Genomic DNA, 22,841 nt, shown 5'->3' on the forward strand with positions numbered 1-22,841 from the left:
ATCTCCTCCATACCCGCTTCACACCCTGGAGGACGGGGCTGTGGCCCCCCCACACTCCCTAGCAGATCATTACATGGAGAAACCTTTGGAATGCAAGCATGCTGATCCACACAGGTATGCACACATGGGTATTCACAGACGCGGACTAAAGCTTTCTTGGCTGCTGCCTCAAAGCACACTGTGCGCTGTCTATCTTGCGTGCTGCACAATATCGTTTATTATTTAGTAAATATTGATATCTATGACTAGCTAGTTTATTGTGATGGTGCTTTGTTTTCTCTATTATTATGTTGCTCTTTGTTGTTTGCTGTCTCCTCTGTTTGTTTTTTTTGTTTTGTTTTTTTTTTTCTCCATACAGGTGACCCAGGAGTTCTTTTTTTTTTTCTCTCTCTTCCCCCCCTTCTCACCGTCTCTTCTCCCCTTTGGTTTTCTTTCTTTCTCTCCCCCTCTTTCTCTCATTCATTCCCCCTGTCCTATTTATTAAAAAAAAAAAAAAAAAATGACAAAGGATGAACTGAAGCTCTGCCATCACGTAATGTCGCATACTGCTGTTTCTGATGTCATTTAGAAAAAAAAAAACAAAAAAAAAAACAAAAAAAAAAACAAAAACAAGCATTTGATTTATTTTCTGACTTGTTTTGTACAAATGTTGTAATTAAAACAAGATTGAAAAGACATTTTCGAGAATCTCTTGCGCTCACTTGTCACCCACATTTTTGACTAAAAATAGATCTGCAGTGCAAACGTATCTAGGAGCACACGTGTGAATAACAAGTATGACATCACTGGGTCCAGGCAGCCCTCAGTCCCAGTCGCAGCAACAGCAGTGAAGATGATGTCATTGTTTAACGATGAGCTCGTGCACACACACACAGCTAGAGGCAAAGAGGTGGGTGAGTGGAAACAAAATGGGCCAAAACGGCAACTCTTGTTCGAGTAATCACCCTTAAAATCTTTACTGGCAAAAAGCTTGCGTAAGTCTTTCATTAAGCCACCGGTTCAACAAGCTCCAACATGAAGAAAAACGAACGTTGTAAAAGCTCACATCCACCGTTTTTTGTTTTACACCGCGAAAATATGCAGTAAAGCTACAGCAGGTACATTAAACATATGCAGATAAGCTTCATCTGATGCGATGTTCAAATTAAGCGTCTCGGTGTCAGCAGCCGTCCTAATTTCAGTGACACCTTTAACAAGTAGGGGCGAGTCCAAAGGGATCCAAAGGGTGTAATACTAGATCATATTACATTTCAAAGCTTTAGTAACATTATTTTCCAGATTTTGATTCAAAACTGTCACCCTGTAATCGCAGTTGTACCAGTCAAAGGAGCTTGCAAAGAAAAGCGTCTGGACTTCTTTAAGTTGCTTGAAGACGTTTCACCTCTCATCCGAGAAGCTTCTTAAGTTCTAAGGTCAAATGGTGGGGAGTCCCATATTTAAACCTAGTGGGAGTATCCCCCCACAGAGGGACAAAAGGACCCCCTGATGATCCTCTAATCGCCTGAGCCAAGGTGTGAAACTGGGTGTGGGTCCCAATCAGCCAGGGTTTCGGGTGAGCTCATTGTGAAACCTGACCCCACCTTATCATGCGAATTCCTGAGGTCAGATGGCCCAGGATGTGAGTGGGCGTTAAGGCGTCTGGGGAGGGAACTCAAAACTGGATTATAGATGGCAGACAGTTGGTGTTGTAAACCACTGCCTCTGTTCAAAGATGGTCGCTCACAGTGGACATAGATGGCTTCTTTCACTCCTCTTTCAAACCATCTGTCCTCTCTGTCCAAAATGTGAACATTGGCATCCTCGAAAGAGTGACCTTTATCCATTTGTGACAAACATGAGAAAGCAGTGTCAAGCTGCACAACCAACAGTAAACAGCACTAAAAAAACAAAACAGAACTTTATTTTATAAATGCAAAAGTTTTTCCCCTTATCCTACTTACAAAATATTCACTCTCCAATCTGGTACACCTCAGTGAATACACCCACATATAAGATATTAAAAACCATATGGAATATGTTTCTGCACATAGAACATAAATGTTGTTTCAAGCATGAAATTAAAAGTACTTGATAGTGTTGAATGACATTAAAATCATTTTTTCAGGGAAAAAAGTTCAGTTTTAAAATCATAGCAGCTCTAGCTGGTTTCAGAGAAAAGGTGGCAGTGGCAGATTATAATCTCACCACAATCTGTCAACACCTGAGAACACAGCTAACACAGTCTGCACTAAAATATGTTGCTGGCTGTTATGAACTTTAAACGAAATATACTTTACTATTTTCAAGCAGATTAACATTGAAATAGGCAAAAAAAAAGCACAAAAAAGCACAGAAACTAATAGAGAAAGGTCTGTCTGAATATATATATATATATATATATATATATATATATATATATATATATATATATATATATATATGCATACACTACCTATCTTAAAAAAAAAACATTAAACATAAAGTAGTGTAAAAACTGAAGTTTTATAGAGAATCAAATACAAAATCATCTCATAAAAGAATTAATGTAATTCTGTGTTTCTGAATTTGCTTTTCTACTTACACAGTCATTTTTCAAAACTCCGATACAGTAACAAGACCTGATAACTATCTGGGGAAAAATCCAAACAGACAGAGATAGCTTGAGAAAAATGGCAGGAAATAAACATGCTGCTGTTATACTGTGCATTCCCAAATGCAGTGACTAGCTGTATTTCTGCAAGACCCTCAGTAAATTTCTTTGGTAGCCTCTTTAGAGTTGTTTGAGGAAGCAACATTGGCAAGTTGGAGGTTCTCCTGGACTGTCCCCTGTTTCTTGTCACGTGCTTCTCCCTCTGTGTGGAAACCAACCATCAACTGGTAAATCACTACGCCAAGAATGGAACCAAGGAATGGGGCAAAAATAGGGACCAGGAACCAGCAGTCTCTAGCCCTGCGGGCAGACAGGATCACACTTATTGCCAGATAAAAAGGGTTAACAAACAGAGAGCAGTGGAAGGGCAATGTGAAGGAAAAATGCATAAAATCTGTCTACTTACGTGAAAACAGCACCCCCCCACCCAGACATAGAGGTGAAAAGACGTGGTCCAAAGTCTCTGGCAGGATTGACTGCATAGCCAGAATTAAAGCCCATGGACAATCCAATGACAAGAACCACAAATCCCACAGTGAAGGCTTCCAGCCCTTGGGGGATAGGGTTGTTGTAAGGATCCACAATGGCCAGAACACAAACTATGAGCGCTGTTGTGCCAATAATCTGTGTTGAGGAGGGGTACAAGTAAGAAGGAATAATGGGATATATCATTTATTATTTCAGAGTTGAAATTATGTGTATGATACATGTTTGAGTTTCAAAAGAGCACCTGATCAAAGAAACCATTGACAAGTGTGAGATGCCTCGCAGGGTAAGTTGAAAATATGCCAGCCGTGTTGTTAATGCTAGTAAAATTAAAACTTCCAGGACGGAGCAACAGAGCATCTAGAGGGATACAAACAATGAAATGTACCATGGATTTTTTTTTTCTTAAAAAAAAACAAGATAATTCTGACTCACCACTGGAAGTCTTCACTTACCATAGTACATGCCAAAAATAATAGCGGCACCAAAAAAAGCACCAATTGTCTGAAAGAGGAAGTACATGGGAAACTTTCTCCAGCGCTCTCTTCCAAGCAGACACAAGGAAAAAGTTACTGCTGGGTTGAGATGGCCGCCTGCAAATGCAGATGTTGACATTATGTCAGTGTGTGCAGTCCATAATCACACAAAATTACAGCCTTGCCTAAAGTAAAGCCACACACACAAACACACACACGCACACCCATAGCTGATTATATCATACACTTCCATAAATCTGATTGATTACCTGACACTTGGCCACAGACCAAGATGCCTAACATGGCAGCAAAGCCAAAGGCAAAGTTGACAGTAAGGAACAAGCCATGGGAACCACCGCTCAACACCCGCTGGGCCACAGCACCACAGCCAAACATCTGAAGAAAGAGTAGAAAAGCAAGTTCAGCTGGATCCTAGTAAGTTACACAACAAAGTACACAACATTATGGTTGTTTCTGTTGTTGAAACAGTTGATATACTGATATATTGACAGTTATATAATCATAGGTTTGACAAGATCCCAGGAACCAAAGGCTTGCAGCCCCAAACCATGACAGAGCCTGGACAGTATTTTACAGATGGCTGTAGACATCCACATCGGTGCCTACCTACGCTTCCACCCTTACACTTAGGCTACGTTCACACTGCAGGCGAAAGCGCATCAAATCCGATTTTTTTGACCCTATGCGACCCATATCCGATCATGCTATGACAGTGTGAACGGCGCAAATCCGATATTTTCAAATCCGATCTGGGTCACTTTCGTATGTGGTACTGAATCCGATACATATCCGATGTTTTAGAAAGCGACTGCTGTTTGAACGGTCAAGTCGCATTAAATCCGCCTTTTACGTCACCGACACAAGACTGAAGCCAATTATCAGCGCCCGAGAAGACATCGCGAACGCTTCCTAGCCATCCAGTGTAGATGTCAGTGAAACTGTTGGGAAGACAACGTTGGAGAAACGTTAACATTTTATTTGTACTGCATAATCTGCAGATTCTGACAGAAATCTGCAACTATCCTTTGAAGCACCGCTCCTCTCTTAAACAGCAATAAGGATCATTATTAGGTTATTTACATTACTATGTAAATAACACAATAACTTAAAGCAAAAATTGGGAAATGTGAAGTCCGAAGTCTTTATGTTAAGGGCCATCAGTCAAACAATATTGTTTGGTCTGGGTCTAAACAGAGCGCGTTGTGTTTGACGTCTTCTTTTGCGCATGCGGGCCGCTTTGAGCGTTCACACTAGAGCGCGTTTGCTGTCGCATTTTATTTGTAGTGTGAACGAGCAGACAAAAAAAAAATCGGATTTGATCAAAAAATCGGAATTGAGCATTAAGACCTGCAGTGTGAACGTAGCCTTAGACCCTTTCTCATGTGCCGGCTACGGATTTTTAGGCCTGTCACTTATTTTGTCCTCTATTTAACATACACTGCCAGGGCTGTGCGATATGACCAAAATCTCATTTCCCGATATAAGAATTCTATCCCGATAATGATATAAATCACAAAAATGTAACATTTTCTGTAAATTCGGTGAATCTCGGGCAGCTCGTCTTGCGGGAAGTGTTTCCTGCTGCGTGTCATGTAGCTGGAGTCGAGTGTTTTAACCGATGCATGAAACTACACATTTTTAGACATAAGTTGTAAAGTCCGCCGTTTTCTTTGTGAGTATTTATTACACGGCGTGCTGCGGGGAAAAGCCTGTTCTAACGTTTGAGTCTAAGGTTTATTTTTTTAGCACCTGGCGGCTCTTTTTTAATTCTCATCCGTAAATAATCTGCTCTTTCACGTGATTCAGTTTATTTTGAAAAGTCTCAACAGGATCTTGAGCTTTATTGTGAAAGGTTTATGTGGAACATAAACAAGCGGACGCAATGCTGTTACCGTCGTTGTTGCTAACCACAACGCATAAAAACAGGCGCTTGTCCTTCCGTAGTGTGGTTATATAAAATATAAGAGAAACAGAGAACTTTAAGAAATTAATATAGCCACTACAGTGACCATAAAAACGATGAAAAAATATTGCCGTAAACAGTTTATTTTGCGACACCATGAAACAAACAATAGTGTAAAATGAAACGATAGACGTTTTTATATCGTCATCCAATATATATCGTTATATCAAACAGCCCTATACACTGCCCACATGCTCAGATATGACAAGATTTCAGCTCTTAGGGAATCACTTTATATGTGCAAAAATATTATTTATGCCTGTAAAATTGTGTTCACAAATGTATTTCTGTGATATGATTCATTTTCATGATTGATTGACTTTTGCACAATACCAGTTTCAGCTACCCAATAATGTTATTACTGACGTGTATCCCCTGATGAATAACTGCACCACACCTTCTCCTGTGCCATCAGTAGTGACACTATGTACTGCTCAAACCCAGGCGCATTGAGATTTGGACTTCCATATTACTCCTGTTTATTAAATAATGTGTGATGCTCTAAATGGCTTTTACTTTGAAATGACATAAAAATAAATATTTTATTTCATAAATACCCAATCAGTAATACAAACACCATTCACTAAAGTTTGCATTATGTGATTTATTGCAAATTGCGCCGAATTTAACACTGAAATATGCCACGTCTAATGCCTGATATCTGAGGAGAATTTTTATAAACCTACAACTTCACCGACTCAAGCAGCCGAGGCCACTTTAAGCACTTGTCCAGGTGCATTATATGTAAACTGCCTTGAGCTCGTGTCAAGATGTTTTTATGCCGTGTCAGCCGACAGAAGCAAATAAAATGTTGGGACTTTCACTCCGGGCCTGATGTGGCTATGCGAATGACTGTTAAGACTTCACATAGCCACATCAGGCCGTTCATCTGGTCCTCATCCTGAATGAATAGAGAGAAGAGACCCACCTATTCCTGATAGTAAAAAACATTTATTTTGTTTTATCATTTATTAATGTTGATGTGTTGTTTACAATTTTACTTTGTTTATTGTATTTTTAAAAAAAGAATCTTAAATGAACTTAACCAAGAGCCAGAAAGAGCAGAGAGCCAGCCAGTTTCCTTTTTACGGTGAGTTGATGAGATTGCAGTGTTTCATTTTTTTAGTCATATTTCTAATTAGAGATCGGATTATCATGGAAAAACTAAGAAATCCTGCAGCATCGTCATGCGGGGAAAAAACTGTAGCCCGAACTTGGCACAGTAATTTATAAGAATGTGGTAAGGATCTGACTGTTAAAGACCATTTGCATTCTCCTGTCCAGCTAATCAGTTGATACACACAGATGTCAGCCTTTAAAAAAAAAAAAAAAAAAAAAGCAGTCCCTCTCTGGATAAATACCGTGTCTCACCTGCCTCTAACCAAGTCTAACCAGGTCCTATCAGTCCTATCCTATCTCAGTTCTCTGTTAGTTACCTTTGAAACATGAGTAAAAACTGTGCTTCCATGTATTAATTTATTAATTACTCAGTGAATTGTTAGTGCATGTTTACTCTCTCACGCAGAACTACACACACACACACACACACACACTTACTACAAGGATGAGCGTGCCAAGACACTCTGCTAAGGCTTGACGAAGCAGCAGGTTGCGGATCTGGAAGAAGCGGGACAGTTTACCCAGATACTCCTTTTGTCTGCCCATGTCTTCTTGTCACAGGTTGATGACTTTGAGAAATGACACAGAAACGCACACACAGCTTGTAGGGTCTCCTGAGTGCCTGTGAAGCTGAGGCGAGCTCTTAATACATACATAGACCTGGGCTGGGACAGAGGCAAGCCTGAACTTGTACCCACCCTCTGTACCACGCCCCACTGTGTGTCTTGATTCACAGTCCTTCACCTTTTTTCTTACAGAGGCACTTTCTCTTCAACTTTCATGCATATATACACCAATGGACATAAACACAGTTCTTTGCTATAATTTGCCTCTTTTGTAGATGGTGCCAAATTAGAGCAGGATCATTTATATCATGAGGTAATGACTTTCTTTCCTACTTTACAAATGATATCCAAGAAAGTTGATTCCATTTATCTGCACATGGTGCACACTTCTTCAATTTCAGTGGAGTGCAGGTTTCTCCTGAAGTCACTTAAGATTGACCTCATGGCCAGTTGTTAGTCAATAGTGCTAGTTTCGGTGCTTGTGCAATTGTGCTGTTTACAAGGCTGGGAAAAGATGCAGTCAGCTGAGACTGAAGAATTCAGTTCAATGAATGATGAAACGTTTCTCCCACGGAAAACGCCACATGCAGATGAACGGAATCAACTTTCTGGGATTTTTCTTACCCAGTGATTAAGCACACGTCAAGACATTTCGAATAATATTTAATCCTCAACATATTTCCCTCATCAATAAAAAAATTGTTTAGCAAAACATAACTTAGTTGTATCTTCTAACTTAACCATAGTTTAGCTGCCAGCTCAACAGCTAAGAACTTACCAATCATGCTTCTTCTCTGACCTTCCAAAAGTGTCATAGGTTTTTCAGCTGATTATAAACAACTGTTGGTCAGTTTCCCTGTGCAAATGCTCATTGGTCACTTTACTAGAGATGTCTTTGCAACTGTTCTTTAATGTAAATAATCACACAATCGCAACTCAGTGTATTTAGACATGTAGACATGTTGAAGATGATCTGCCGAAGTTCAAACAAAGCATCAAAATAAGGAAGAAACACATTATTTAAGTGACTTTTAATCTGGTATGGTAATTCATGGCATGTCGGCCGGTCTTGAGATTTCCAACAGAACGATCACCAGGGTTTACACAGAATGGTCTGGAAAAGGAAAGTTGGCCAGCAAGTGTCAGTTCACTGGGTGAAAATGTCCCATTGATCCCAGAGGTTAGAGGAGACTAACAATCTGTTTTGAACTAATAGGAAAGAAAAATAACTCAAATTTTCACCCATCACAACCAGAATATGCAAAACAGCATCTGTGAATGCACAAGAAACTTTAAAGTAGATGAGGTACAGCTGCAGAGGACCACACCTGCCAGCTAAAAACAGGAAACTGAAGCTATAATTCATATGAGCTCATTAAAACTGGGCAAGAGAGGATTAGATAGTCTTACAAGAAAATTCAGATCTATCTCACTTGTCTCAATATTCGCAAGCAACATAGATCCTCAGACAAGTTGCCTCTCCATCTATTTTCTGTGTATTCATCTTAACAAACCAATCTCCATTTTTTTTTAAACGAGCATAGCCTAAACTGTATAGACTTCAAATACTGGATCTTAAAATATCCATTTAGATAAATGGTCATGTTTTCATATTTTGGATTTGTAAGAGCATGCACACATATCTGTAATTCACACCTATTTACAACCAGTACCAGATCATTCTCTTTCTGTCTGTCACCTTATTTTGTCTGGCATATTCTTTTGTTCATTCATCATACCTCATTTGTCTGGCTTAAGTGGAGGTGTGAGATTATTTCCACTTAAGACCACAACTATACCGGTATTAGCATGGATCCGTGTATAGTAGTATAGTATGTATTCAACTGAGGACTGCTAGGCAAATGTGCATAGGTATACGGGTACTTATTGCACAGAAAAGTTACACATTTAAAATCTCACAATCATGTCAACATCCTAAAAACATTTTGAAAAAGCACTTTTTGGCATGAGTCTGAGTCATTCCAGTTAGGCATCAAATCATAGATGCTGCACAATAGTATTGCACAACATTTAATAATGAACTGTCATGCCACAACCTTTGTGGTGCAATCAAGAGCAGCTTTTAGTTTTACAGGTTTGTTGGGTCTTCCACGAAAGTGTAACGGCATTTTGGTGTAGTGGAAATGCCGCGCAACTGGGTCTAAATTTATATGAAAGTAATAACAGTTTAGTGACAAAATGTAATTGTCACGGAGGAGCAGGGAGGACTCGGCGCAGACTGAAGTCTCAGAAAAACAGGTTTATTTACACACTCCAGGTGCACTATATACAGGTGAGGGAGAAGGGGGCCAGGGTTCCCAGGGGTGCAGAGCGGGGTCGGGAAAAGCGTCCAGAGTCTCCAAACCAAAACACGAGAAATCTGCATACAGAGAACAAGGGTTAGCACGGAACTTTTACGGACAGAGCTCAAAACTGGCTGAGGCTAAAGTAGCACTGACGAGCGTTATTCAATAGTCCAGCGGCGAGGTGCTCTCAGTCACTGCCTTAAGTAGCGGGAGCAAACAGGGTGAGGAGCCACAGGTGATTGCCTACAGGTGGTGGAGACCGGGAGCTCACAATGAGCTCCGCCCAGGCAGCGAGCAGAGAGAGAGGAGAGAGAGAAAAGACAAAACATAACATGTAGCTACACAGGGCCAGCCGAGCAGGCACGGGGACCGTGACAGTAATTAGTTACTAGTGCAGATAAGATTTCTGGTTCCTCTGAAATTGACACAAATGGTGCTATCAAGTGCTAGTGCACAGATTTCAATAAAAGGATGGGGAACGGGGTTGTCTGGCACCACTGTCTACTATACCCATTTTCTAGTGTTTAGTGGATGGTTGGTTAGATGTCAGTGGCCACTGACAGTCATAAGCAGGCACAGGCGTTATTGTTCAAGACCTTTATAAAAGCTCCTTTTCTGTAAATTTAGAAAAAGGCACAAGATAAACTATTCGCAGAAAGAATTACACATACAGATTATATCTTGTATAAAGTTAGATGTAGGCTTTAAAAAAGCATAACTTACTGTTGGTTAGTTTTTGGCTTAGTTTTTTTACTTTTAAATCTTTTCACTTCAATTTCCCAGCTCAAACCCTACTTAGAAGGCCGTTTTGGAGCCGTATGGTTTTAAACAACTTTTCTTGGAAGAGCTTAGTTCAGAAACAAGACAGTAAAACATGAGCTAACTTGCTGAAATGAGAAGTTTTTACACTGAAATCAGTAGTGGGTGGATTAGTAGAAAAGGCACAAAAAGAACTTCCAGATTTTTAAATTCTACACATTTCTCTGAATAGAACAGATTAATGTTAAAAAGAATTAATGTGTACGTAAGAATTCTGTGTACTTACATTAATTATGGTTGTTCAAGCTGCCAGATTTGGGGTTTTTTTCAAGAAGCATGATGATTGATGTTAATGTTCTTGGTTTATTTAGTCCAGCTATTAATCTGACATCAACTGGTTATGTATAGCTAATAGTTTTTTACAATGCTAAGTGTATTTGATTACCATGTGTTCGACAATTATGTTATGCTAAAATAAAGTGTGTTTACTTAGTCAACCCAGAGCTGTAGTGGTTTGATAAATAAATCATAATTTTTAAACTTTAATCTCACTATATGCTCTTTACATGAGCCAGCAGTCTAGAATGTATCTCTTGCAAAATGTCAGAACAAAATGCCCTTTAAAATTTTGATGGGACTTGAATACAAGCAGTGGGATCAAACATCTTGTAACATCTCATATGTACGTTATGGCAAGAGGGAAATGCAAAAAGAATATTACAGCATGTATGCCTTGAGCAAAAATAAAGTCTGGCTAACCCACTATTTAAAGTGTTAATCTGTACCATACAATTATGCATATAATAAAAGAAACAGAGAGAGAGAGAGAAAGAGACATGAGCAAAGAAGACAAACACAGGTAAGTATTCCTACATGTCACAACATGCAATAATTGAAAAAGCTTTTCCTGGAAATAACACTGTCTTCCAGCTGCAGTTCTTGGAATAACTCTTAAAGAATAGCTCAAATGGGTTGCAGGGTAGGCCCAAAGACTACATTAGTCTAAATCACATAGCTGTTTAAAGTTCAGAGTTCAGTATTCCAACACCAATCCTTGGGAATTTGATTGGCATCTCAGGGTTTGAGAAGACATGTTCTAAGGTCATTAATCCTTTAGTCCATGAGAGTGTCATTTGCAGCCTTGGGGACATATATTCAACCTCTGAAAAAGTGTTTCTCAAAAGAGCCATTGTTGCTTTTGATGATATAGAATATTAACAGTAACGAGGGGCCCAAAGTTGAAAAGCCAGACTTGTTCTTACCTTTACAATATTATAATGTATAAATGAGACACCACAGTGACAAACAAAGTATCATAAAATCACCCCAAAAACACAACAGGGTGGGGATCGATTTAACCATGGCCAGTAACAAAAAAGCAACGTTTTACTCTCTACTGTCCACAGACATTTACAGGTGTTGCTATGTAAAAGGAAAACAAAACAAGTGCACTTAAAAGGCTCAAAAAAGGGAGTATCTTATGAACACATGTTATAACTTGACAATTGCTCAGTCTGAGAGTCTGCTTCTAGGAATTCTCTTCTTATGCGTTTCTAAGAACCAAGTCTCTTTCTTTGACAGGGTGTTGGCTCCAGCTCCGTGACAGTTTTCAGAATGGGTTGGTTAAATCAAAAGCGTACTTAGATACAAACAGCACAGCAGCTGATGGTGCAAAGTAATCCAAATTTTGCAACTGTCCAGCCTTGAATGCTAATGTCTTCATGGCTATGATTAGCATCTTTGGTTTTGATAACACACATTCCCACAGTTTCTATAACAGATGCTTGACTAAAGATTGTCTGTGGCCAAATGAGATTCAACAGAACACTTGCAATGCTCATAGAGCATTCCACCAAATGTTAGTTTAGTTTTTTAATAATGTAGATCTCCTGAGAAATAAAAACTTCTATTTATGAAGCAGGAATTAAGACAAACCACCACCCTGCCATGTACCTTTTCCTCCACAGAAAAATCTACAAAAACCATAAAAAATATAAAAGTAAAATGCAACGCTGTTGGGAAAAGACCAAAAAATAAATGGTGCAGAAAAATGTTAATCTGGTGATAAAGCGCACAGACCCATAAAATAAACATCTATGTTCCAGTAGATTTAATCAGTGGTGGCCACATGTTAAAGCTCTGAATTCTCTGAACCGAATCAACATTAAAACGTATTGTCCCACAGGAGACAAGGGAATAACTTTAGTTTGTCAGTAAATCAAAGTTTAAAAAATGTAATTGATTCAACAGGTATTCTTGGTGTTCTAGTATCTATCCATTCTCTTCCCCATGCAGAGCCTATTTCAACTACCACAGGGCAATAGGTGGGGTGCACCCTGGACAGATTCCAGAAAAAAAAAACATAGACGCTTCTCCTCCTCTGAGGGTGAATATTGTACACACCTGTATAAAAAGAATATTGTATTTAAGCAACAGTTGACGTAAATTTAATTTCATATAAATTTCATATTAAATGTATCATTTTATAACAGTATTTGTATTTACATTGCATGTACATGACATGCAATGTACAGGTGTGTACAAACAGGTACTCAGAGACACACGCTATCTTGGTTGGCTGCTTCCTCTAAACATATCATGCATTATCAGTCTTGTATGTTGCTCAGTAACATCCATCCATCCATCCATTTTCTTCCACTTATCCGGGGCCCGGTCACGGGGACAGCATCCCAAGCAGAGAAGCCCAGACCTCCCTCTCCCCAGCCACCTCCTCCAGCTTATCCAGGGGAATACCAAGGCGTTCCCAGGCAAGCCGAGAGATATAATCTCTCTAGCGTGTCCTGGGTCTGCCCTGGGGCCTCCTACCGATGGGACATGCCCGGAAAACCTTGCCCAGGAGGCGACCAAAGGGCATCCTTGTCGGATGCCCTAACCACCTAAACTGGCTCCTTTCAATGTGGAGGAGCAGCGGCTCTCCCGGTTGGCTGAACTCTAAAGGAGAGGCCAGCCACCCTTCGGAGGAAGCCCATTTCCGCCGCTTGTATTCGCGTTCTCGTTCTTTCGGTCACTACCCACAGCTTGTGACCACAGGTGAGGGTAGGGGCATAGACCGACCGGTAAATTGAGAGCTTCGCTTTTACACTCAGCTCTCTCTTCACCACAACAGACCGGTACAGCGTCCGCATCACTGCAGCCGCTGCAACATTCCACACATCTCCTCTACACATCACTCACTCACTTGGACACTAGAAGGGGGAATTATGTTAAAATGCTCTTCATACACTACAGCTCTGCATTTAACACCATAATTCCCTCCACACTCACCACCAAGCATCTGGGACTCAGCTCATCTATGTGTCAGTGGATCTCCAACTTCCTAACTGGCAGACCACAGGCAGTAAGGATGGGCAGACATGTCTCAGCCTCCACCACTCTCAGCACTGGAGCCCCCCAGGGGTGTGTTCTGAGCCCCCTGCTGTACTCTTTGACTGTGTGGCCACTACCAGCTCCACCACCATCATCAAGTTTGCTGACGACACCGTCGTGGTGGGCCTGATCTCTGATAACAACGAGACGGCCTACCTGAAGGAGATTAGGAATCTGGAGAACTGGTGCCAGAGGAACAACCTCCTTCTAAACGTCAGTAAGACAAAGGAGCTGATAGTGGACTTCAGCACTAAGCAGGAGAGGAATTACCAGACCCCCGTCATCAACAAGTGCCCAGTGGAGAGAGTGGACAGCTTCAAATACCTCGGAGTTCACATCACGCAGGACCTGTCATGGTCCTGTCACATCAACACCATGGTGAAAAAGGCCCGTCAGCGTCTCTACCACCTCAGACGCTTGAGAGACTTCCAACTGCCCTCCAAGGTGCTCAGGAACTTTTACTCGTGCACCATAGAGAGCATCCTGACGGAAAACATCTTAACCTGGTTCGGGAACAGCACCATGCAGGACAGACGAGCTCTACAGAGGGTTGTGCGATCAGCTGAGCGCACCATCCGCTCCGAGCTCCCTGACCTGCACTCAATCTACAGCAGGCGGTGCTGGACCAAGGCCAGGAAGATCGTGAAGGACCTCAGCCATCCCAACAACAGACTGTTCTCTCTGTTGAGGTCAGGAAAGCAATTCAGCTCTCTGAAGACCAACACAGAGAGACTGAGGAGGAGCTTCTTCCCGCAGGCGATACGGTCTCTCAATCACACCACCACACAGTACTGACCCACACATACAGTTACACACACACTGGACATTCTGGACACTTCATCACTTAAATCACTTTAAGCATATTTGCACCGCACAAGACATAATGTGGATTGCACAACACTGGACATTATATTCTTCATTTCAAGTTAATACTTGTACAGCTGCTGTTATTGTGTATATATTTATTTATATTTCTTCATACATTCTTATATAGTTCTATATTGTGTATTTTGTTGTACAGTTATTTTATTTTCAACTTTAATTTACATATTTTATCTTATTCTTTCCCAGTTAAATTTACCCTTTTTAATTTTTCATATTTATTTCCTATCTTATTCATAGCCTTTTCCTTTTTTGTTTTCTTTAGGTCACGAGCAGTTGTCCAAGCATTTCACTACATATCGTACTGTGTATGACTGTGTACGTGACAAATAAAATTTGAATTTGAATTTGACATTCAATATTTATAATTTACTGTTACTTGTGCTTATGTTGGCTGTTGCTGTGGTTTGCCTCTTGTGATGTTTTCTTTTTTCTTGTTTTTTTTCAGCAGGTGATTAAACAGATTTTCAGTGTCCTTTCTCTCTGTCTCTCTTCTCCTCTAGTTTTCTTTCTCTCTCCGTCGTTAACTCAGTTCCCAATTTCTTTCTCTTTCCTGTCCCCCAGCCCAGTCCATTCTGACTGCAAAAATGTAAAAGTTAAATAAATAAATAAATAATAAAGATCGATTAAACTATGACAACAAAATCCACCAGTATACCAAAAGCTGTAATGATCCACTCAAGAAAATAAATCTGTTGGACATTTGTCTTTGCCTTCAGACAGTAATTCTGATTGCTACAGTGCTGGACAGGCAAAAAAAAAAGAAAGAAAAGAAAGAAAGAAATTAAACTTGATTAGACCTCTCGTCTGTGTGTGTGGGTCAGTAACAAGAAAAATAATACAGTTTGTCATATACATGCAATGTAAATACAAATACAGTTATAAAATTATACATTAAATATGAAATTTATATGAAATTAAATTTACATCAACTGTTGCTTAAATACAATATTCACCACAATAATATAACTAAATCAGAACTTCCTGCTTAAGCTGAACAAAATAAACCAACTCCAATCAATAAGGTGCCACTTATATTTATTTATTTATTTAATTATTAATAAGGAACTCCATTAGCTTCCACAACAGTGGTTGCTAATCTTTCTGGGACCCAAGCCATCAAATATAATCCAATAAAACATTATGGTAGCTAAACACCATTGCCAGAGATGCCAACAGGATCAACAAACTAATTCACAAGGCTTTAACCATTATTGGCCGGAGTCAAAGAGGAATAGGAAGTCACTGCAAAAACTGCTCTCAATCATAGAAAATACATCCCATCCACTCCACTTCATGCTGCTGTGAAAACAGAGTTCATTCTCCCTCAGGCTTATTTAACCTGGCTGTAATAAGGAATGCTTCAGGAACTCATTCCTGCTGTTTTCTGGGAAACTGTACAATGATTCTTCTGTCTGTACCATACCTTATTGCAGCTGTTTTAGATTTATCTGCACAAAATATCTATTTGTGCAATTTGCTCTTCTCTCTGGCACAATCTCAACACCTTACTATACATCTCTGAAATGGTATTCCCAAGCTGGTGCTATTCAGTTTAAGTCTGTTCCACACTAAGTGAGCCTGTGGCACTTTCACTTTCACTTTAGCTATGTTGTTTATGTGCTATGGACTGCACTATTTTTATTCTTTATTCTGCTGCTATAAAACTATCATTGTCCTGGTAACATTTAAACTGATATGTTCTGTATTTATTCAACCAGAAATGATAAGTCTCTTAAAACATGCAGCACATGTTCCTGCATGCCATAATATCCAAGAATGTGTGTTTTTCTCAGAAAAAGAAATGCCTTCTAGCTGCAGGTCTTTGAATACCTGTAATGTGAACATTGGTTCAAGAGGGCAGGGCTCAAAGGTACATTATAAAAAACAGCACAGCTGTCTCCTTTGCAGAGCAATTCAATATTCCAAAAACTGACATGTGGTATGTGACTGGCATTGCAGGGTTTGAAAAGACATGTTCCCCTGCTACATGTTTTTTTTCCTTCTTATCCTGGGATAAAGTATCATTTGCAGCCAGGAGAACATATAATTCTGGATAACAGTTTCTCAAAAGAGCCATTGTATGGTTGTTGATAGTATGTAAAAGTGCAAACTTAATGCTCATTAACATTAACAGTGGGCCAAAATTGGAAAGACGTGTTATTACCATTACAATATTATAATGTACGAATGTAATGCCATAAAATGACAAAAGAAATTGCAAAATAATACCACACAACTCTGAAAGGATAGGGGTCACATCAACTATAGCATCAATCAATAGCCAGTAACATTAATTTAGCTTTGAAGAGGGAAAAAGGTTTCACACTAATGTAGAAGTACAGAGTGGGCCATTTATATGGATACACCGTAATAACATGGGAATGGTTGGTGATATTAAAGTCCTGTTTGTGGCACATTAGTATATGTGAGGGGGCAAACTCCTCAAGATGGGTGGTGACCATGGTGGCCATTTAGAAGTCGGCCATCTTGGACACAACTTTTGTTTTTTCAATAGGAAGAGGGCCATGTGACACATCAATCTTATTGGTAATGTCACAAGAAAAACAATGGTGTGCTTGGTTTCAACGTAACTTTATTCGTTCATGAGTTATTTACAAGTTTCTCTTCGTTCACAGCCATTGACATGTCGAAGAGGTTAACACGTGAGGAGCGGATCGAAATTGTGTTGATATCTGGTGAACGCAGTAACCAGGTCATTGCAGCAGTTTTCAATGCAAGACACCGTACGAGACCACCCATCTCCCATGCTACAGTTAGCAAACTGCTTGCTAAGTTTCGTGTAACTGGTTCAGTGTTGGATTTGACAAAATGTGGACGCAAGAAAACTGTTACTAATGAAGAAACATCAGTTGCTGTCCTAGCTTCATTCAGCAAGACCCCACAGCGTAGCACTCGCTGCATGTCACTGGAGAGTGGCATTAGTCGAACATCCCTTCTGCGGATATTAGCTACTCACAAATGGCACCCTTACAAACTCCAGCTACTGCAGCATCTCAACGAGGATGACCCAGATCGGTGCACAGAATTTGCAGAATGGGCAAAACAAAAATTGGAACAGGACCCTCAGTTCACGCAGAAGATTTTGTTCAGTGATGAGGCAAACTTTTATGTGAATGGTGAAGTTAACAAACAAAACCACCGCTATTGGTCTGACACTACCCCACATTGGATGGATCCCTCCAAGACTGTTGGAACAACAAAAGTGATGGTTTGGTGTGGTATATGGGGTACAACGATAGTGGGTCCATTCTTCATCAATGGAAACCTCAAGGCCACTGGATATTTGAAATTGCTACATGATGATGTGTTTCCCTCTTTGTGCAGTGAAGCTGGCACGTTCCCTGAGTTTTTCCAGCAAGATGGTGCACCACCACATTATGGGTGCCAGGTCCGAGCATTCCTAGATGAACAGTTTCCTGGAAAATGTATTGGTCGTCGTGGGCAGTTGAATGGCCCCCAAGGTCTCCCGATCTGACCCCCTTAGATTTTTATCTTTGGGGTCATCTGAAGGCAGTTGTCTATGGTGTGAAGATACGAGATATGCAGCACCTGAAACTACTGATACTGGATCCCTGTGCTGGCATTTCTCCTGCGGTGTTGCTATCAGTGTGTGAAGAGTGGGAGAAGAGGGTTGCATTGGCAATCCAACACAATGGGCAGCACATTGAACACATTTTATAAGTGGTCAGAAACTTGTAAATAACTCATGAAAGAATAAAGTTACGTTGAAACCGAGCACACCATTGTTTTTCTTGTGACATTACCAATAAGATTGATGTGTCACATGGCCCTCTTCCTACTGAAAAAACAAAAGTTGTATCCAAGATGGACGACTTCTAAATGGCCACCATGGTCACCACCCATCTTGAGGAGTTTGCCCCCTCACATATACTAATGTGCCACAAACAGGACTTTAATATCACCAACCATTCCCATGTTATTACGGTGTATCCATATAAATGGCCCACCCTGTAGATTCACTAATTGTGGTATGTAAAATAAAAACATTTATTTCTCAAAGGGGAGTACCTCGTTTCTACATGCCATAGATTGACAGCAGCTCCTTCTGAGAGTGTCTTTCTAAGAACTGTTGTTGATGTATTTTATAGCTTTAGGGAACACCCCAAAGGTGTACTTTAATGGATCAGGTTAGGTTCAAAGCATACTTAAAGTTCAAATGACACAATAACTGACAGTTCAACATCCTGCAGATGTTCCAAGACTCTCTGTCTTTCAAAGATTCAAAGACATCTTCTTTTTTTCTTTTCTTTTTTTTTTTGTGAGCTGTCCAAGTTTATTTCTGACTCGTACATACAAACAAAGCTAACATATCACAACGTTATGGTCAAAAAACTGCCACAGCGCACATTTTCCTTTTTTTTTCTTTTTTTTTTTTTAACAGTAGATACTTTTTTTAACTTCACGTGTTGAGAATGAAAAAAGAAAACAAGCAGAAGAAAATGAGAGCAATAGAATAAACAACATCACGATGATATATGGGAATACAACAGTAAATACTAAATATTAAACATTATTGTGCAGCACGTAAGATCGACAGCGCACAGTGTGCTTTGAGGTAGGAGACAAAAAGGGTGTAGTTTGTGGGTGTGAGCACCCGTGTGTACACCTGTGAGCATGAACGCGCTTGTTTTTAAAAGGTTCCTTCATGTAATAATCTGCTAGAGGGTGTGGGGGAGCCACAGCCCAGTCCTCCAGGGCATGAAGCAGGTATGGAGGAGATCAAAACTCCAGACATCCAGAGGCCCTCAGAACACAAGAGACCAAGGAAGACCAACAGAGGGGCAACCACGCCACTATCCCAGAAAGAGCTGAGGAGAGCCCCAGATGAGGGCTCACTCAGCAGCCGCGGAGCAGAAGCCAGGGGTGTTGCAGTGACGTGCCCGTGAGCTCCGCTGGCAGCCAGCTGTGCCAGAGTGACCGAGCCCCAGGCCGAGAGGCTGAGGGCACCCCACCCCCGAAGCGGCCCGAGCGAGCCCCAGGCTCCAGGCCCCGATAAGCGGCCACCAAGGAGTGAGCCTGGACGCCCATCCCCGGACACAAAGAACCACCAATGCACCGATGTCTGAGGGCATCTGCCACTGGTAGGGGAAGTGGTGGGGGAGATAGGCCTCCATACCTTGGAGGACCAAAGACATCTTCAGGTCTGTGACTGGCATCTCTGATAGTTTCTTCCTGTTACCTTCTCAATAGATCACTGGATGAAGACTTTGTCTACGGCCTGGAAAATGTACACTCTCAAAAATAAATTCGAAGCTTGCAATTGCTCAACAATTTTATTGATGTAAATATCAAGAGAAATGTTAGATTGCATCTACTTACCAGTAGTTCAGGTCAAAATGTTTTTTATTACAGATTATTATTTGAGCTTCAACCAGTACTAATCAGTTAAAATACAGGGCCTGGACTTCAGTGTGGGAGTCCACTGGCAACCACTGGCCAGTATATAGTTGCAGTAAAAAACAAAGAAAAGAAAAAAAGCCACGCACTTAAATGTATAGCCTGTTCGAACCTCTATAGAGAGCTAAATATGATTTTAGTTTTATTATCTGCCATAGTCGGAATTAGTGTGTAGCCTTTTTGTGGCCAAAAATCTGACAACAAATCAGGTAAGTATACAAAATGACCGTTAAGTGATTTAACAGAGACCACGCAGGTCGTCACAAAATGCATAAGCCACAAGCCCTGGCAAGTGTTTCACCTCTAGAACCTTACTGTCACGATCCTGGGTCTTATGACCCAGTGTTTTGAGTTTTAGTTCTTTTGATGTTTATAGTGTATGTTTAAGCTTATTAAGTTTCCTATGTTCATTTGCTTATTAGTTCCCCCTTGTGTTTTCAACCCCTGTGAAGTCTCCCTTGCCCTTCGTGTGTTTCATGTCTGTGGGTCTTATGTTGTCAGGTCTGCGTCTCATTATATTTCCTGTTTTATTTTGGAGGGGTCCTGTGTTCCTATGTTCAATGTTTTTAGTGTTACTCTCTCCTTGTGACGTCGTTATGTTCATGTGTGTCAGCTGTTTCTCCATGTGTTCCCACTTCCCTCATTATCCTCCTGTGTGTATTTAGTCCGTGTGCTTTCAGTCATTCTTTGTCTGGTCGTCTGCTCATCCATGTCACAACTTCAGGTATCTATGTCAGTTCACCATGTTTAAGGTTTTTCCCATGTTTAGTTTTAGTTCACCCAGTTTAGGTTATTGTTTAGTTTCCCCAATGCCCTTTTATTTGTACCCTTTTTGCTAGCCTCAATAAACGGCTTGTTTTTTGTTAAATCCACGCCACGTTCAGTTTTTGGAGTCTGCGTTTTGGGTCCTTTTTGTCAACACATACAGTCTGCCCTCGCCGGACTGTGACACTTACATCTCCAGCATACATAGAACCACTTATGCAACAATTAAATATTCTTTAAGATAAAATGCAGCTCTCTCCTAAGGATAGCACTGCAAGAAGGCTTTCTCATCCTAAATATGTGAACAATAATTACATACACCAAGTCAATTTCATTTTTATACTACTGTTACGTTTCGGTGTTGTCAGTGTTTTGTTTTTGCGTGACTGTTATGTATTTCCTGCTTTACTTTGAAAGTCTGTGTTATTTTAGTGTGTTTAGTTTACATTTTTCCCTGTCTCGTCAGTTCTAATTTGCCCCAGCTGTGTTTCCCTCCTGTTGTCCATTCCCTGATTGCTCCTTCTATGTATTTAAGCCTTGTGTTTCAGTATGTCATGGTCGCGATCTTCCCCCCCCGTTGTAAATAGTTTGACGTCTTGTGTTTGGGGATGTAAATAAATGTGGTATCATGCTTTAAATTTCGTTTTGGGATTTTGGTGGAGAGCCTTCGTGGTTTTATTTTTCCTTTATTTTTACTTTTTTTCGTGTTGCACTCCGGTTGCCTAGGCCGGGGTGTAACATATGGGGGCTCGTCCGGGATTGCTGGAGGGTCCGAAGGAGGGACAGCTTCGGCCTTCTGTCTTCGCTGGAGGGTCCGAGGACCGCTTCAGCCTCCGTCTGCCTTCGCTGGAGGATCCGAGGGACCGCTCCAGGCTTCTGCAGCTGGTGGGCTGCGTGTCCGTGTGTGCAGCTGGTGGGCTGCGTGTCCGTGTGTGCAGCTGGTGGGCTGCGTGTCCGTGTGTGCAGCTGGTGGGCTGCTCATCCGCCTTCGCTGGAGCGTCCGAGGGACCGCTCCAGCCTTCATCCGCCTCTGCTGGAGGGTCCGGGGGACCGCACCAGCCTTCGTCGTCTGCTGGAGGGTCCGTGGGACCGCTCCAGCCTCCATCAGCTTCGTCTGCCTTCATCCGCCTTCGCTGGGGGGAGGGTCCGTGGGACCGCCCCAGCCTTTGTCGTCGCTGGAGGGTCCGTGGGACCGCTCCAGCCTTCATCCGCCTTCGCTGGAGGGTCCGTGGGACCGCTCCAGCCTTCGTCGTCTGCTGGAGGGTCAGTGGGACCGCTCCAGCCTCCATCAGCTTCGTCTGCCTTCGTTTCAGCCTTCGTTTGTCTGAATCAAACATTTCACTTGGGGTTACATGTTTGATTTTTGGGTGGGGGGAAATGTTACGTTTCGGTGTTGTCAGTGTTTTGTTTTTGCGTGACTGTTATGTATTTCCTGCTTTACTTTGAAAGTCTGTGTTATTTTAGTGTGTTTAGTTTACATTTTTCCCTGTCTCGTCAGTTCTAATTTGCCCCAGCTGTGTTTCCCTCCTGTTGTCCATTCCCTGATTGCTCCTTCTATGTATTTAAGCCTTGTGTTTCAGTATGTCATGGTCGCGATCTTCCCCCCCCGTTGTAAATAGTTTGACGTCTTGTGTTTGGGGATGTAAATAAATGTGGTATCATGCTTTAAATTTCGTTTTGGGATTTTGGTGGAGAGCCTTCGTGGTTTTATTTTTCCTTTATTTTTACTTTTTTTCGTGTTGCACTCCGGTTGCCTAGGCCGGGGTGTAACATATGGGGGCTCGTCCGGGATTGCTGGAGGGTCCGAAGGAGGGACAGCTTCGGCCTTCTGTCTTCGCTGGAGGGTCCGAGGACCGCTTCAGCCTCCGTCTGCCTTCGCTGGAGGATCCGAGGGACCGCTCCAGGCTTCTGCAGCTGGTGGGCTGCGTGTCCGTGTGTGCAGCTGGTGGGCTGCGTGTCCGTGTGTGCAGCTGGTGGGCTGCGTGTCCGTGTGTGCAGCTGGTGGGCTGCTCATCCGCCTTCGCTGGAGCGTCCGAGGGA

The 22,841-nt window shown here is 41.4% G+C and overlaps 1 protein-coding gene and 1 long non-coding RNA gene across 2 annotated transcripts; both read right to left on the reverse strand.

The window, feature by feature from the left end:
• Nucleotides 1-1,878: 1,878 nt before the first annotated feature.
• LOC309718609 (aquaporin-3-like) lies at nt 1,879-7,339 on the reverse strand. Its single transcript, XM_082554037.1, has 6 exons — nt 7,133-7,339; nt 3,861-3,987; nt 3,571-3,708; nt 3,360-3,475; nt 3,036-3,253; nt 1,879-2,929 (listed from the first exon to the last, which is right to left on the reverse strand). Exons 1-6 carry the CDS (start codon nt 7,238-7,240, stop codon nt 2,725-2,727), a joined length of 912 nt encoding a protein of 303 aa, XP_082410163.1. The 5' UTR covers nt 7,241-7,339; the 3' UTR covers nt 1,879-2,724.
• Nucleotides 7,340-9,505: 2,166 nt separating this feature from the next.
• Nucleotides 9,506-9,874, reverse strand: LOC309718615. Its single transcript, XR_014280035.1, has 2 exons — nt 9,720-9,874; nt 9,506-9,640 (listed from the first exon to the last, which is right to left on the reverse strand). It is a non-coding gene; the product is annotated as an uncharacterized lncRNA (long non-coding RNA).
• Between the last annotated feature and the right edge of the window lie 12,967 nt (nt 9,875-22,841).

The sequence above is a fragment of the Aulonocara stuartgranti genome, assembly GCF_965226115.1.
Source record: "Aulonocara stuartgranti genome assembly, chromosome: 12".
Taxonomy (NCBI): domain Eukaryota; kingdom Metazoa; phylum Chordata; class Actinopteri; order Cichliformes; family Cichlidae; genus Aulonocara; species Aulonocara stuartgranti.

What these genes read in the sequence shown, in the direction of transcription:
- LOC309718609 (XM_082554037.1), bottom strand. Translation starts at nt 7,240, where the DNA reads ATGGGCAGACAAAAGGAGTATCTGGGTAAACTGTCCCGCTTCTTCCAG. An exon ending in GGTCTGTGGCCAAGTGTCAG is followed by an intron (nt 3,709 to 3,860) that starts GTAATCAATCAG and finishes CTGCATTTGCAG; the next exon opens with GCGGCCATCTCAACCCAGCA. An exon ending in TCAATGGTTTCTTTGATCAG is followed by an intron (nt 3,254 to 3,359) that starts GTGCTCTTTTGA and finishes TCCTCAACACAG; the next exon opens with ATTATTGGCACAACAGCGCT.